Here is a 14,522-nt window from a genome sequence, read left to right on the forward strand (position 1 = left end):
TACCCAAAGAGAGGTGAGAGTGTGGAACTCACTACCACAGGGAGTAGTTGAAATGAATAGTATAGATGGATTTAAGAGGAGACTAAAGCATATGAGGAAGAAGCAAATAGATGGTTACGATGATAGATTTAGAAGAAGAAAGTGGGAGGAGGCTTGGGAGGAGCATAAACAGCAGCATGGACTGGTCGGACCAAATAGCCTGTTTCTGTGCCATATATCTTATGTAAAAAGCATATCCCAGTAGGATGGAATGTCATTGCCAATGACTAAAATATAACCACTGAAGTATAAAAACAAACATGCTTCCATTGTTACCTTGGAGTCCGGCTGTTCTTCAAAGTTGATCTTCAATGCAGCTTCTTGATTGTTGGTCATACTATCCAGCCCCATGTACCCACAGAGCCTACAGCTCGATTCATTGAGACCACATACTAGAACAGAAATAGTGTCAGTCACCTCTTTGTTCTGGCCACACAGGCCAGGATGAGATAGTCTGGACAAAGACCTGCTCCACTGTGCCACAGCTGTCTCTCCACCCCTCCCCTCATGCATCTGCGACACACTGACAGTTGCCCCTGAACCTCCTAGGACATTCTGCCATCAGCCCACCACAATTTGGTTGTAAGTGCCACGATATTCCAGGAGGACACCCAGTCTCTCCTCCACACTTCCAGCAATGTTACAGCAAAGCATTGGCCTTGTGAGTCTGAGGGAACTCAGGTTGAGGCTCCTGATCAAAGAACCAGAAGATTCGACAAAAATCCACCAGTCAAATGATTCTCGATTTTCATGACACGGCCTCACTTGAATTTAATGGCAAGTCGCCAATGAGTGGGGGAGTTAGACAGTCATTTCCATAGACCCATGCCAGTCATTAAATATTAAAGTTGGGAGTGCGGTGGTGCATCCAATGAGAGGCACTGCTTGGCTAGCAACTCCTTATGGCCTCAGGAAAATCAGGGGACACAAGAGGTTGCCACCCTGTTTTTGCACCAACCCTTTAAGGGCTGCTGACTGAGCTGCTCTAGATTGGGTATCACTGGGTGGAACTGCCAATTGGTAGCTACTGAAAATCACATGGGATCTGACTAATAGCAAAGCTGATGTGCTACAGTTCACTCAGGGAGTCCAAGTTGCTGTGGCAACAAGCACATGCATGTTGTAGCCAGGAGCTATGGATAGTGATGGTAGAGGCGCCAACATTCTTCCCATCACATGGCTGACCAGGAATCTTTCCCACTCTTACCTGCCTGCCATTGGCACGTGTTGGAAGTATTTACAGGTTGATACTCAACCTGTTTGGCCTTGTTTTAAATGCACCTTCCTTGGCCATTAAGTCCTGGGCTGGGACTCCAACCCTGAGCTTCTTTCTGAGGCAGGGATGCTACCCACAGTGCCACAAGATCCCCTTCAACAGCATAGGACCCCTCCTTAAATATTTGTTTAAAAGGCTGCTGCCTGTTTCAGCCCTGCCCAATGAAATGTCCACTCAAAGTTCGAATCCAGTGGACCATGGACACTGCTGTGGGCAGTAAGTTTTTCAGCATGAGTGAGATGATAACCATGACAAAAATCGGTCCCTTCACAACCACCCTGGTGTAGATCAAACAGTAATCCCATGAATCACACACAATAACTGGTGTGTGAAATAGCTACTCTTCCCGCACAGAATAACCTGGCATCTTAAAGAAAAACCTGACTCTGAACAGAACCTAGCAATATGGTGGCAACTTTCCTGATTTTTTTCCAGAAAGTTCCATAACATTCTCCAAAACCTTCGACAACAGTCTAATAAATCAGAAACAGCATGGAGCTAAAATCATGTTACCAAAAGAGCCGCTTTTATGAGTATAGATTAAACGTAGGAAAAATATCAATTGCTATAATTTAACTATTCAAAAATAACAAAATTGAAAAGGCAGTTATTGTCACCCTCTTAAAGCCTCTGGTTTAACAGCTCTTGCATAAATACATTCCTGACTTGCACATTATTTGGAGTTAAGTGCGAATTTTGTCAAGGAACTATCATATTTTTCCTAATATTATTGTGGGATACTTTAAAAGAGGCTTGTGTGTGGTTCTGTGTGTGTGGCTAATTTAATTGAACTAGAGACAGTTAGACTTCAAGGTTTAAATTATCAAAGAAGTGAGGTGTAAAATAGGCATTTGAAAGGGAGATGAGTAAACTAGGGTGAGGGCTCAGCAGAGATGTTGAGAAGGAAATTTGAGTTTTTAGATAAGTGGATGAGTGTTTGGTTTTCAAAGGGACATGGAAAATGTTTACAATTGGCAAGATAAATAAGGCAAGGTTATTACGTTGATTTTTCCCAAAAGTGCTGGCCATAATGAGAACATGAAAGATTTTTATATTCTGGGAAAAGTAACTTCTAAAGACAAGTTGAAACAATGGAATTTACAGATCAAAAAGATACATTTAAAGAAGGATGTATTAGGTGTGGATGTGTGAGACCTTGAAAGGTGCACCTTGTGAAACTGATTCGGCAGGGGTGGGGGGGTGGCGCGGGACAAAGCCTCTAGCCACCCTGAAGAAGTTTGCTGCTCCAGTGACCAAAGTTGTGTTAAAAGCCTTTGAAAGTCCATTGTCCAGTGGGTGCTTGTGGTAATATTGCTGGATGACTTTATAAATTTGGAATCTATTTCAACTGTTGGCTTAAAGGGCATATGTAGTTAGGAGTCTGGCTAAGTAGAAATTTTGGGAACCGTTATAACTGTGTAACTGTAATCTTGTGTGTGTTTATGTTTTTTCTTCTTATATTAATAAATGTTTTAATTTAATTTTTAAAATCTCTAAAGATGGTAGTAGACTCATTACTTCTGATTTCAGTGCATAAGCCCTCTCATAATAAATACAAATTGCAAAACCGTTGTGATAGCGTGGCCAAGTTTTCCTTATGGATTTGGTCCACTTGGCAAATACCATCTGCCGTATCATAACACTTTTTCACCTCTATGAATTTAAGAGAACTCTAAAGATGCCATATATCTTTCTTCTCTGATAGTTCAATGAATCTGAGGATTTATAATTCAGTTTCTAGTCAAAGAAACAAGGGGAGGCCATTCAGCCCCTCAATCCTGTTCCACCTGTTAATCTGACCATGGCTGATCTGTATCTCAACTCCAATTCCCTTCCTTTGATCCATATCCCAATTATTCTCACCCAACAAAAACCTATATATTGATCTCAGTTTTGTAAGCTTCAGCTGATCCTTAGCATCTGCAGCCTTTCGGGTGGAAACTGAGGAAGAGTTCCAGATTTCCACTACTCTTTTTGTGAAGAAGTGCTTCCTGATTTCACTCCTGAAGGGTCTAGCTCTCATTTTAAGATGATTCCCCCTTGTTCTGGATTCATCCCACCTGAGGGAGTAGGTTCTCCATCCACCGTCTCTAGTTCAGCATGAATCCATAGCATAAAACATGTTAACATTCATTCTCACTCCAAGAGAACCAGTTTGAGAAATTGAAATGTCAGTATCCAGTGAGCCTTGCTTGAGGTTTGGGTTATTTCATGTCACTAGAGAATTGCAGAATTAGATTTCCCTTGTACCTAGCTCACACTACACGATAATGACTGATTTTGATACTGGGTTTTTCTTAAATATTAAATTCCATCCCACTGCAAAAAGAAAATTCACCCTGAAAACTTAGCAAAAATTAAGGTTTTTTTTCCCGACAGCAGTGCTCTTATAAGAAGGTGCCAGCTTTCCAATTGCCTGTGCAGACCTCAGGGATCCCAAGGCACATATCAGAAGCTACACAAAACTCCCTGTTCAACGGTCCAAGGAATTGCTACAACCATCACTTGCTTAACACAACACCAGCATACAAACAGACAATGTGTCTCTTGGGGACATAGCTTATTTTGTAATCTCAAAAATGTATTAATCTGGATGAAAGACTTAATTCTGCTTCTTAGCTGCAGTGACATGTTAGGGAGTAGGGAGAGTAAGGATAAGAGAAAGTAAAGGATTAAAATTGTTTATCTGCAAAAGTGATGCTTCTCTGAAATAAAAACAGAAAATGCTAGAATAACTCAGCAGGTCTGCCAGCACCTGTGGAGAGAGAAACGGAGTTAATGTTTCGAGTCTGTATAACTCTTCTTCAGTGAAGCTTCTCCAAACTGTTCCCTTCTCTTCTATCGCTCAGTCATCCCTGTGGTACAGTTCCCCATCGAGACCAGCCCTGATTAAAGCATTAGCTACCTTTCCAAGAAATGTTATGCTTGGACCAGGGTAATTCTGGATCAGGATTTCTCTAAATTCTTAGGTGCGAACCTTAGCGCGCAGTCCACTTAATAGTTCATTCAAGGATTCAGTTTAAACAAAACTAACAGAATCTGAGAATCCAGACTGAAACCATTCATGTTCTAAATCGTCCCATTGCCTCCATGTTAAGTTTGGCAGAGGGTTGACTCTGTTTTCTGGACACTGCTTTGCTAAAAGCACATAACTGAGAAGCATTTCATGCTTAGGTTGGGAATTCTATACGTTGGCAATAAACAGAAGTAGTTTAGTGTGGTGGAAGACTAGGATTGGATCACAATTCTGCTTGGATCACCGGTACAATTATCCTGAGCTGATGTCTGTGTTTTCAGGCTGAGCCATAATGACAGGCAAGGCGGCAGGGTTATCAAAAAAACGACACAACGTTTTGATCTGTTCCACTGTTAGAAAGTGCAAACCCCGTAACAGACATTTACTTTGTGATCTTTTCAGTAAAGCTGTTCAAAGAGTTTAAGCAGAACAATATTCATACAGAGTTTTCTGTGTCAAATAAGCATGTCGTGTTTTTTTTTCTTTTAATGAGAGGGTGTTTATGTTTGGTGAATTGTTTTTCGGATTCACAAAGGACAATATTGATGAGAATTCAGGAAAAAACCCAGAGAATGGCTTGGATGTGGTTGTGGTGAATAGCATGGAGGGGAGCTAGAAAAACACCCAAGGGAGAGTGGAATACAAGGTCATGCTATTAAGCTGAAATGAAGTAGAGTGGGAGGAGGCTCATGTGGAGCAAAGATATTAGCATAGCCTTGTTGGGCTGAAAGGCCTGTCACAGTGCTGTGAATTCTATATAAAACACTTTCTTCATTTCAGGCACTCAAATGTAGCTATCACATAATCCACGATCAAATTAACCAACTGCAGAGTGAAACTTAAGACAGTCTGCCTTAAAAATAGGGCACAAATGGCAGAGCCTACTGCACCCGAGTAGCATTTCCATTCTGGCACATTTTCTATCCACTGTTAAATGCCCAATTTGGTACCAGATTATGGGCACCATTGCACTGTGCGCCCATGCTCTCCAGCAACTGGGTTAAGGCTGGTCCAAACTCATTTTCTATCCAACCCTTGCTGCCAAACGACCAAGGAAACTTTTGCCTTATCAATATGAATCAGGCCCTAGAGGTGAAAGGTTATTGTACCCACTGACTGCAAAGTGCTCCAAATATGACTACTTTTAAATAAACATTTTAAAAAATTGTAGCACTCTGTCCTGTTCTTGGAAATTCAACCTCTCACCAGCTCATTCAACCCAAGAAACATGGAAGGGGGCCAACCTTTGAAAATTACAAATTCCTGGGGTGGAGGGGGGATGGGGTGGGCAGAGTGGAATTTTTCAGAGGCATTTTTCCCTCCTGATTGGCCTTGTTTCCTTCCCCTGTGCTTTTTGCCTCGCCCAAGGGGTTACATGGCTGTTGGTGGGGAGGCAATTGTCAAAGAACTGGCACAGGCATGATAGCCTGAATGACCTCCTTCAGTCCTGTAAGATCCTATGAAATTCTAATTATTGATGATTCAATGGGCCAGGTGGTCCTTTCCACTGTCATTTTGAACCACAAAAAGATTTGTGCCCTGAGCCAACACCTATCTAACCATTTTTTAAAAATTCATTCACTGGATGTTAGTATCCTTGATAAGGCCAACATTTATTGTCCATACCTCATTGACCTTGAGAAGGTGGTGGCGGCCATTCTTCCTGAATACAACTGCGTGGTTTGCTAAGTCTTTTCAGGGGGCAGTTAAGCGTCAACCACATTGCTGTGGGTCTGGAGCCACATATAGGCCAGACTAGGTAAGGACAGCAGATTTCCCTCCCCAAAATCAGTCAGGTTTTTATGACAATCCAGCAGATTCATGGTCACCAATACTAATGCTAGCTTTTTATTCCAGATTTATTTAATTATCTGAATTTAAGTTCCCCAGCTGCTGTCAGGATTTGAGCTCATATCTCTGGATCATTAGTCCAGGTTTCTGGATTACTAGCCCTATAACGTAACCATTGCACTACTGTACTTGTTATGGATATCCCTGTCTGTCAGTCTTGCCATTGCATGTAGCTCCTGACTAATAGATCCTGTCCAAACACAGTGTAACTGGTAAGCATATACTCTGGTTAATGTTAAGACTGCCTTACATTTCAGTTGCTCATGTTTCATTCTCCATCCTGGACCAGACAGGTAGACAGATGGTGGAGGACAGAAAAACCTAAATGGGATTGAAAAAGAGAAACCGTCTATCAGTCAAGTGAATAGATTAATTTTGGCTGATGTTGCCAGTTGAATTAACTTATCTGTCTCTCATACTATTCCCATTAGTAGGCTTTGTCCCCTGTGTACATTGGCCCTGAGAATATCTCTGTTTTATGCTTGACTAGGGGAAACTTTCACATTACAAATCATTCACTCTACAAGCCATTGCAGTGCTGGAAACCTATCCTGAACTGAAGCCACAGAAAGTGTACATCTCATGTGAACTGTGAAGAAAAAAATAAATGTAATATTTCTAAGAAAAGTTTAAAAAATACACATATATAATTGTCTTCGGTCCAAGGCCATGTCCTCTTACCTTTTTTCATTCCCATATGATTTCTGAGCAACCTTAGCGTGCAGAATCAGCACAGTCTGGTCAGGACGTTGCTGGAGGTATTGGCGAAAAGTGTCACGGGTCACATTGGGCTGATCAGAGCCAGACCTGAGGGATGGAATTATACCATAATAGAAGGTGTTCGATGCCACAGGTCTCTATACTCGCTATTTGTCAACAACAGTAATGTCAAATCATTTCTCGCTGGACCCCTGGTCTCAGGAATTCTCCTAGCAAGCAGGAGGACACATGCTGAGTGGAGCTCAGATACCAAGAAGAAAATAAATAAAATGACCAATTTGGACTAGCAGTCCCTTAACATTAGAAGAGCCTTTCACTCATTGAAGGCTTAGATAACTCCCCCATTCCCTAACGGGCATTTCCATTGCTTTCTCTTACTCGCAGTAAGTACAACAGCATTGAAGGGCAGTAATGTAGCACAAACTTACAACAGAGTAAAATCCCAACAGAAGCGAACAGCAGGATAAAACCCAGCACAGACTGACAGCAGAATGGGCCAGGAGGGAGTCATTGGCATCAGGTCCAATGTAGACATCTTTGTGTAATTAATTTATGCAAACCCTTTGCTCCAGCAAAGCCCTGTAAATCCCAAAACAGTGTAAAAGAAGTCTCATTGTAACTGATCCATGGCTTTTTCCTGACCTTTGCACCCAGGAAATAGTCATTCTTTGGGGACGGAGGTCAGATAATTCAGCCCTGATTTTATTTTGCGAATGTACATCAATTTTAAAATTTTGTGAAGGAGCTAGTAATGTGAAGATAGATATAAGCAGCTTGATGTGTGCAGTTCATTCAGAAGTAACCCTAGGGATTAGAACATGCTGTTAAGGTTCCTCGTAGCCTATGAGATAGCGTCACTCATTGCTCATGGGACCACTTTCATTGCAGTAAAATGGAAAGTAAGCAATGCAGTAGAGCTCTTGTAAAGAAAACCTATCAAAGCAAGAATGTATGCCCGTACCAGGAATCCAGCTCCGTTTGTCAGTTCTCAGTTGAGTCACTGACTGTCAGCTTGATGAAAGATTAAGTCCTATTATAGCAAGCCGTCCAATAGCCTGAACATGACTGCATTCTTGACATTAATCCAAGGAGGCTGCAGTCAATGGACAGGGCCACATTGTCAGCTCCTCTTGGTTGTGAGCTTGACCTGTTCCAAACTGATTGTTAAAATAAAATCATAGCATCAAAGAATGACATAACACAGAAGGAGGCCATTTCACCCATTGTGACAATGCCACCTCTTCGAAAGCGCTATCCAATTTGTTTCACTCCCCTATTCTTTCCCTTAGCCCTGCCAATATTTTTCCTTTTCGAGCATTTATCCAGTTCCCTTTTGAAAGTTATTATTCAATCTGCTTCTACTGCTCTTTCAGGCAGCACATTCTATATCGCAACAATTCACTGCGTAAGGACTGTGATTGCAAGAACTGTCCACTCCAGAACTGAAATGAAGGTCTTTTAACCACACAATTAAGAGATTCGCGTACAACATTGGGATTCGGACCATAACTGTTTGTTTTGCTTATTTTACAAGAGGTCATTTAAGTTACACACTGCAGTTCCAAACCATTTGTGACTTCCAATTCTTGAATGGTCCAACAGCAGAATCCGACCATCTCCCCTTGATGTTCAATGGCATTACCATCACTGAATCCCCCACTATCAACATCTTGGGGGTTACCATTGACCAGGAGCTGCAAATCCATGACCGCTACCATCTAGAAGGCCGGGGGCAGTAGATACACGGGAACACCACCACCTGCAAATTCCCCTCCAAGCCACAGATCGTCCAGACTTGGGAATTATATCACCGTTCCTTCACTGTCGCTGGGTCAAAGTCCTGGAACTCCCTCCCCAACAGCACTGTGGGTGTACCTACACCACATGGACTGCAGCAGGTCAAAATGGTGGCTCACCACCACCTTCTCAAGGGCAACTGGGGATGGGCAATAAAAAGGCTGGCCCAGCCAGTGACCCCTACATCCCATGAAAATAATTAATAAAAAGAGTCAAGCTTTTTGAGCCTTGCCAGTGAGTGTTAATAGCGTTTTCAACAATGGGAGAGGGTTCAGCTTGCCACTGAGTTTGAACCTGACTCACATGCAGCTTTTTGCTGAAGGAGATTGTAGGCTAGAGATTGAGATTGGGTACTAAAGATGATTGGGAATAAATAGCAATTGAGAATGTGACTTGTTACTGTTTTGTTTATTCCCTGGATGTAGATGACATTGGGAAAAGCTCTGTTTATTCTCATTGCCATCTGGGATGCCATTTACTCCACATAAACATTGAAAAAGAAAGACTTGCATTTCTAGAGCACCTTTTATGACCACATGGTGTCCTAACGTATTTTACAGCCAATGATATACTTTTAAAATCACTGTTGTGATGTAGAAAATAGGCAGCCAACCTTCCCACAGCAAGCTCCCAGAAGCAGCAATATGATAGAGAGAAGGTCATCTGTTTGGCTGTGGGATCAACATTAGCCAGGATGCCAGGGCGAACTTGGCCTGCTTTTCTTCTCAATACTGCCATTGGATCTTTTATGTCCAGCTGACAGGGCAGAGAGGTTCAATGCCTCATTTACTGGATGGCACCCCTGTCAGTGCAGCACTCCCTCAGCACTGCACTCAAGTGTCAGCCTGGGTTTTGTGCTCAAGCCACTGGAGTGGGACTTGAACCCAAAACCTTCTGACTCAAGAGGCAAGAGTGCTACCAACAGATGTAAATATCAAAAGTAAAGGATAGACCTCAAGATTAAGACTGGATAGCAACGGAGATGGGATGGCAATCAGGGGAGGAAATAGAAAATGACAGGGAAGGGATACAGTTAAGGACTGGCAATAAATAGTGATTAGCAATGGACAGAGATAAAGGATGGAAATGGATTGCATTGGGAAGAAATAGTAATCAACACTGGCTAATTATCCCACACACTATCCGAGGCTGAACTGAATCAAACTGCAGTAACCTCACTAGTCTTCACTGCTGGCTGAGCTCAGCGAACTCATCACAGAGCAACAACTGAACCTTGAACCTTCATCATCTATAAGGCATCTAACACATGGTAAGGGTGGGTGGGGGGGCGTGCTGCAGTGAGTCACTAAATTAATATGAAGACAGACTCTATATAAATGATATTAAAATACAGGCTGAAATTAATAACTTAGACAAGTTCATGTTGACTGCTTCAATACCAAAGGACAGAAACTCAGTAAGTGTGGGTTTTATGTCTGCACAGCGGGCGCCAGATTATTTGAAACTGTTTAAGGATTATTTATACTGCGTCGTAAGCTTCAAAATTGCAGCAGTGTTATCACAGTGACTCACTCCTGAAATAAACCATACTTGGGGTTTCGGATGATTTAGTCTGTTATACGATTTGATCTGAGGAGGTGACATTCGACTTCAGCGGTGGGCTCTGAAAGTCTGATCAGAAGACAGTCTCAAGCACCACAACTGAATGCTGACACTATATGCACAAACATACTATTCACTGTCTGTACCGATCTCTCTTGTCTCTATTTTGTTGATACTACGATGGGTCTACAACTCTCTGAGAACACTGTGTTCATTCAGTTTTGGCCTCTCGAGCATCCCCAAATTCCCTTCATCTCACCATTGGCACCTGTGCCTTTAGCTGCCTGTGTGTTAAGCTCTGGAATTCCCTCCTTAGACCTCCCTACCTCTCTCTGCTCCTTTAAGATCCTGCTTTAAACTTAGCACTTTCACTTAGCTTTTAGTCATCCTCCTAATACCTCCTTCTTTGGTTCCATGTCATTTTTTTGTATGATTACACCCCTGTGAAGCTGCTTGGGATATTTCCTACTATAAAGGTGCTCTCATATTACACTAACAACCAATTTAAGTTCCAGTCAGGCTCACAAAGTGACTCACTTACGCTCAGTAGAAGCTACATAGATTCAAATGCAGGGATTTGTCCTCTGCAGGCAAAGGGAACGTATCTTGGAATTGCACCTTGTTTGAACTGAACAATAGCCTGAGAGACAATAGTTCCCTGGCGCATTCTCCATGGCAATGCTTCAACCAATCAGAGGTGACTTGCCAACCAATCAACACCCTTTTCTCATGCAGTATTAATTGTTCTGCCTTTGATATTTGGCATCCTTGCATCTGTCCTGATGAGTGCAAGGTGAAAAGCTTCAACAGGATGTGTCTTTTTTCAGCAAAACTCAAATGCATTATTATTATTCACTGAACATTCATGCTCCTTTCTTAACTCCATTCACCAGTGTGAAAACTCATCATTCTCCCTCCATCCTCACTCTGTTGAAATTGAGATCGCACAATCTGTTTCCTAATATGATCAACATTTTCAAGGATCTCAAAAAGACTGAAATTACTTAATTACTATCATAGAATGATGCAGTCCAAAATGCCTAACCAGCCATCCAATCAACTTCATTCCCTTCCTTTAATCCACAGAGTCTTATAATCACAAACTTACTGTCACTACTGCTATATTTTCTAATCCTATCTTAAACTTTGCTGATATTCTGCACTTTTCATCGAAGTTTGCTATGAATAAAAATATTTGGTACATCCTAGATTTTTCTAGGTTCTGATGGTTGACCCTCTCTACAACACGGGCCTGAATTTTACACGCATCATGCACGTGATTGGTGGGCCTGAAAGCAGATGCATTAACCACTCCCACTTGCTATCGCAACCCGGATGCAATTTCACGCTGGCTGGCTGATTAAGGGCCAGCCAGCATGAAACACACCCAGGCATTGCCTCAGCACTGCAGGCAGGGTCAGGAGCGTCACAGGCACCAGATCCAATGGTGACCCAGAGGAGGCTTTTAAAAGAGCACAGGCAACTCCCTGAAGGCTGCCAGGAGTTGGTGAGGAGACTCAGGGCACTGTCCATGAGAGAGTATATGATATTCTACTTTGGAGGAGTTATGGCCTCAGCACCCGCTGGGCACGCCAGGTGGGAAGACAATGCTGGTGGGCACTTTGCCCCCATTGGTTCTCTGACAAGTGCCTACACACTCTCGTAGAAGCAGTGAGTGTCCGGCATGAGATCCTCATGCCGTGGGATGGCAAGAGGAGGCCACCCCACTAGAGAAGGAAGGCCTGCATGGAGGTGGCTGCCCTGGTGAGTGGGCATGATGTTGTGTGTCACACATGGATCCAGTGCCAGAAAAGGTTCAATGATCTCTGCCTTCCGCAAGGTCAAGTACCGTCTTGGGATGGAACTGTGTATAGTTGTCTTGGGGAGGCCGTTCTTCATGGCGCTCAGGGGTGTGAGATGCAGAGTGACAAATGGTACATATCCTTGTGCTGGCCAAGGCTGGGAGATGTGCCCGCTTGCCTTGGATGTACAGAAGGGTGAGGTGTGCTAATCTGATGGGCACCTCAACCTGGGCTTCCTTGGGATGGGCTGAGGGGGCGAGGCTGGGATGGTGTGGCATGTAGAGGGTGCACTAATGAATGTACTTTTGTCCGTACAAGAAAAGCCATAATGCGCTGGAGTGGGCACAAATGGGTAGTGGGGTGCCCAACCTGTTGATACTTTCCAAGTTTGAGATGGACACCCTGGACATGGAATGTGAGCGTGGAGCAAGGTGCATAGATTGTGGAGAGGTAGGGGTCTCAGAGGAAGGTAAGGATCCAGTGGACAGGTGAGAGACTGGAGAAGTGTGTAAGAAATGTAGGATCATGGCATCTCCAATGAGAAGTTCTAAGCAAAGGTCCCTATTGCTCATCCAATCACAGCACCTCAGTGAGACAGTTATCCATTGTGTCATGCGTGCATAGTCACTTTGTTACAATGTAATCAACTGACATATTCTCCTTCTTCTTCAGATGCACCATTCTCACGATACCCGAGAGATCCAAGAACACTCCCTTGACACCCAAGGAGCAGCCACAGACAGATGCACCCACGTCACATCACCTCTTCATTCCAAGCATCAGTGCAGATACAGGCACATCAGTGGGCAACAGCATATCAGATCAGATGGTAGCTCACAGGGGTAAGAGTACATCACACTCGGATGAGGAGCTGGTGGAGGCAAAGAGTTCCCAGAGCACCGGCAGTTGGAGGACTGGTGGAGACCAGGACCATGCTGAATCCAAGGTAGATGATGAGCCTCCAGGGTCGTCCATCAGGCAGCAGATACTGGATGTCCAGCGGGATGTGCATGAAGATCTGGCGGAGACCCTCTGTCTTGGAGAAGTCCATACAGAACGCAAGCACTGAGTTGACCCTGAGCACTGTGTTGACCTGGAGCTCTGAGCGCACAGCCTCCTCCATTGAGAGAGTGGTGGCTCTCATGGAGAGGCAGCTCCAGGATTGGAATCAGGGGTTTCTGGGGCTGTACTCAGACCTGTAAGCTCACGCACCAGCAGAGACATCAGTGTGAGAGATGGATGAGGCATCTCGTCTATCTGCTGGTGCCCGTCCATCAATAGCAAACAGGGCGGTTCAAACCAACCTCATGTTGGCAGACAACCTGCATGTTGGATCTGCAGGCTCCTCCCAGGGTGCTCCTCCTGACAAAGACAGCAGCTCCTCCTCCCCTCTGCCAATGCCTGTGGCATCTGATGAGACCATGATGACAGGACATCAGTCAGCAGGCTGCCTCTAATGCTGCTGCTGCAAGGGGTTTTGAGGTGGGGGGGCACCAAGATGCAGCATTAGCAAGCGGAGGTTTAGGCACTATAAACATAAGAGGGATTGTCATGGATGATATAAACTAAATTGATACATATTCTATGTTCAAATTATGTAACTATGACCCAATTTAAAGATGTCATTATGTGTCATGGTCTGATTGTGCTTCATGTTTCTCATAGGCATTTGGCCTGGGAATGGATTGTGACAGATGGGAAGGGCTGCAAACTTTATTTCAGAGGTAGTTGGTTGACAAAGGGCTCACAGAATGGCCTCATCAAGAGTGTTCAGTAAGGAGGTGTCACCCTTGCCCTCACTTTCAAGCCATGCTTTGGATGCCTGGCTGAATGATTGGAGAATCAAGGCCTCCCTGGTCTCCCTGCCTCCCACAAGGTACGTCACTTCCACAGTCACGTCCTCACCCTGAGCCTCCTCCAGCTCCTCAATCAGACCCATCAGTTGAGTCGTCCTCTGTGGTCTGGGGAGCTGCCTCGCTGTCTTCATCCTCCAATGGGCCCCCTCTTGACAAGAGTGTGATGAAGGTATTATAATTTTCATAATATTTTTCTGGTTTCGTGTAAAGTAGGTTTATGGGGGGTTGTGTTGTTCTGTCTGTGTGTGTGATTTAATTACATCTTGTAGACAAACAAACTGCAGGTTGAAGTTGTCAAAAGAAGTAAGGTGTAGAAGTGCCTTTAATATGTCAGTGAGTAAGCATGGTTGGGGTCTTAGCATGTAAGGTGTAAAGGGAATTTGCATTTGTAAGTAGCTGAAGGGAGAATTTGGTTTTCAAAGGGATCTCAGTCTGTTTACGAGCAGCCAGAGAAGCAAGTTAAGGATTTTGTTTATTTTTCTCAAGGGTTATTGGCAATATAGTGGCAACATGAGAAGATCTATATTATGAGAAAGGTAAAGTTCCAAAGACATATGGACAATAGAATTTATACATTAAAAAGGAGAAACATGTATAAAGGA

General features: G+C 43.6%; 1 protein-coding gene across 1 annotated transcript in view; it reads right to left on the bottom strand.

The window, feature by feature from the left end:
• rbpjl (recombination signal binding protein for immunoglobulin kappa J region-like) overlaps nucleotides 1-14,522 on the bottom strand; it is a 65,296-nt gene that overhangs the window by 24,675 nt on the left and 26,099 nt on the right. The window contains exons 4-6 of the mRNA XM_041204458.1: nucleotides 6,864-6,989; nucleotides 6,433-6,503; nucleotides 316-431 (exon numbers count right to left, since the gene is read on the bottom strand). Of these exons, the coding sequence (XP_041060392.1) occupies nucleotides 316-431; nucleotides 6,433-6,503; nucleotides 6,864-6,989 (313 nt within the window). The remainder of the gene's footprint in view (nucleotides 1-315; nucleotides 432-6,432; nucleotides 6,504-6,863; nucleotides 6,990-14,522) is intronic.

The sequence above is a fragment of the Carcharodon carcharias genome, chromosome 14, assembly GCF_017639515.1.
Source record: "Carcharodon carcharias isolate sCarCar2 chromosome 14, sCarCar2.pri, whole genome shotgun sequence".
In the NCBI taxonomy this organism is placed as follows: Eukaryota; Metazoa; Chordata; class Chondrichthyes; order Lamniformes; family Lamnidae; genus Carcharodon; species Carcharodon carcharias.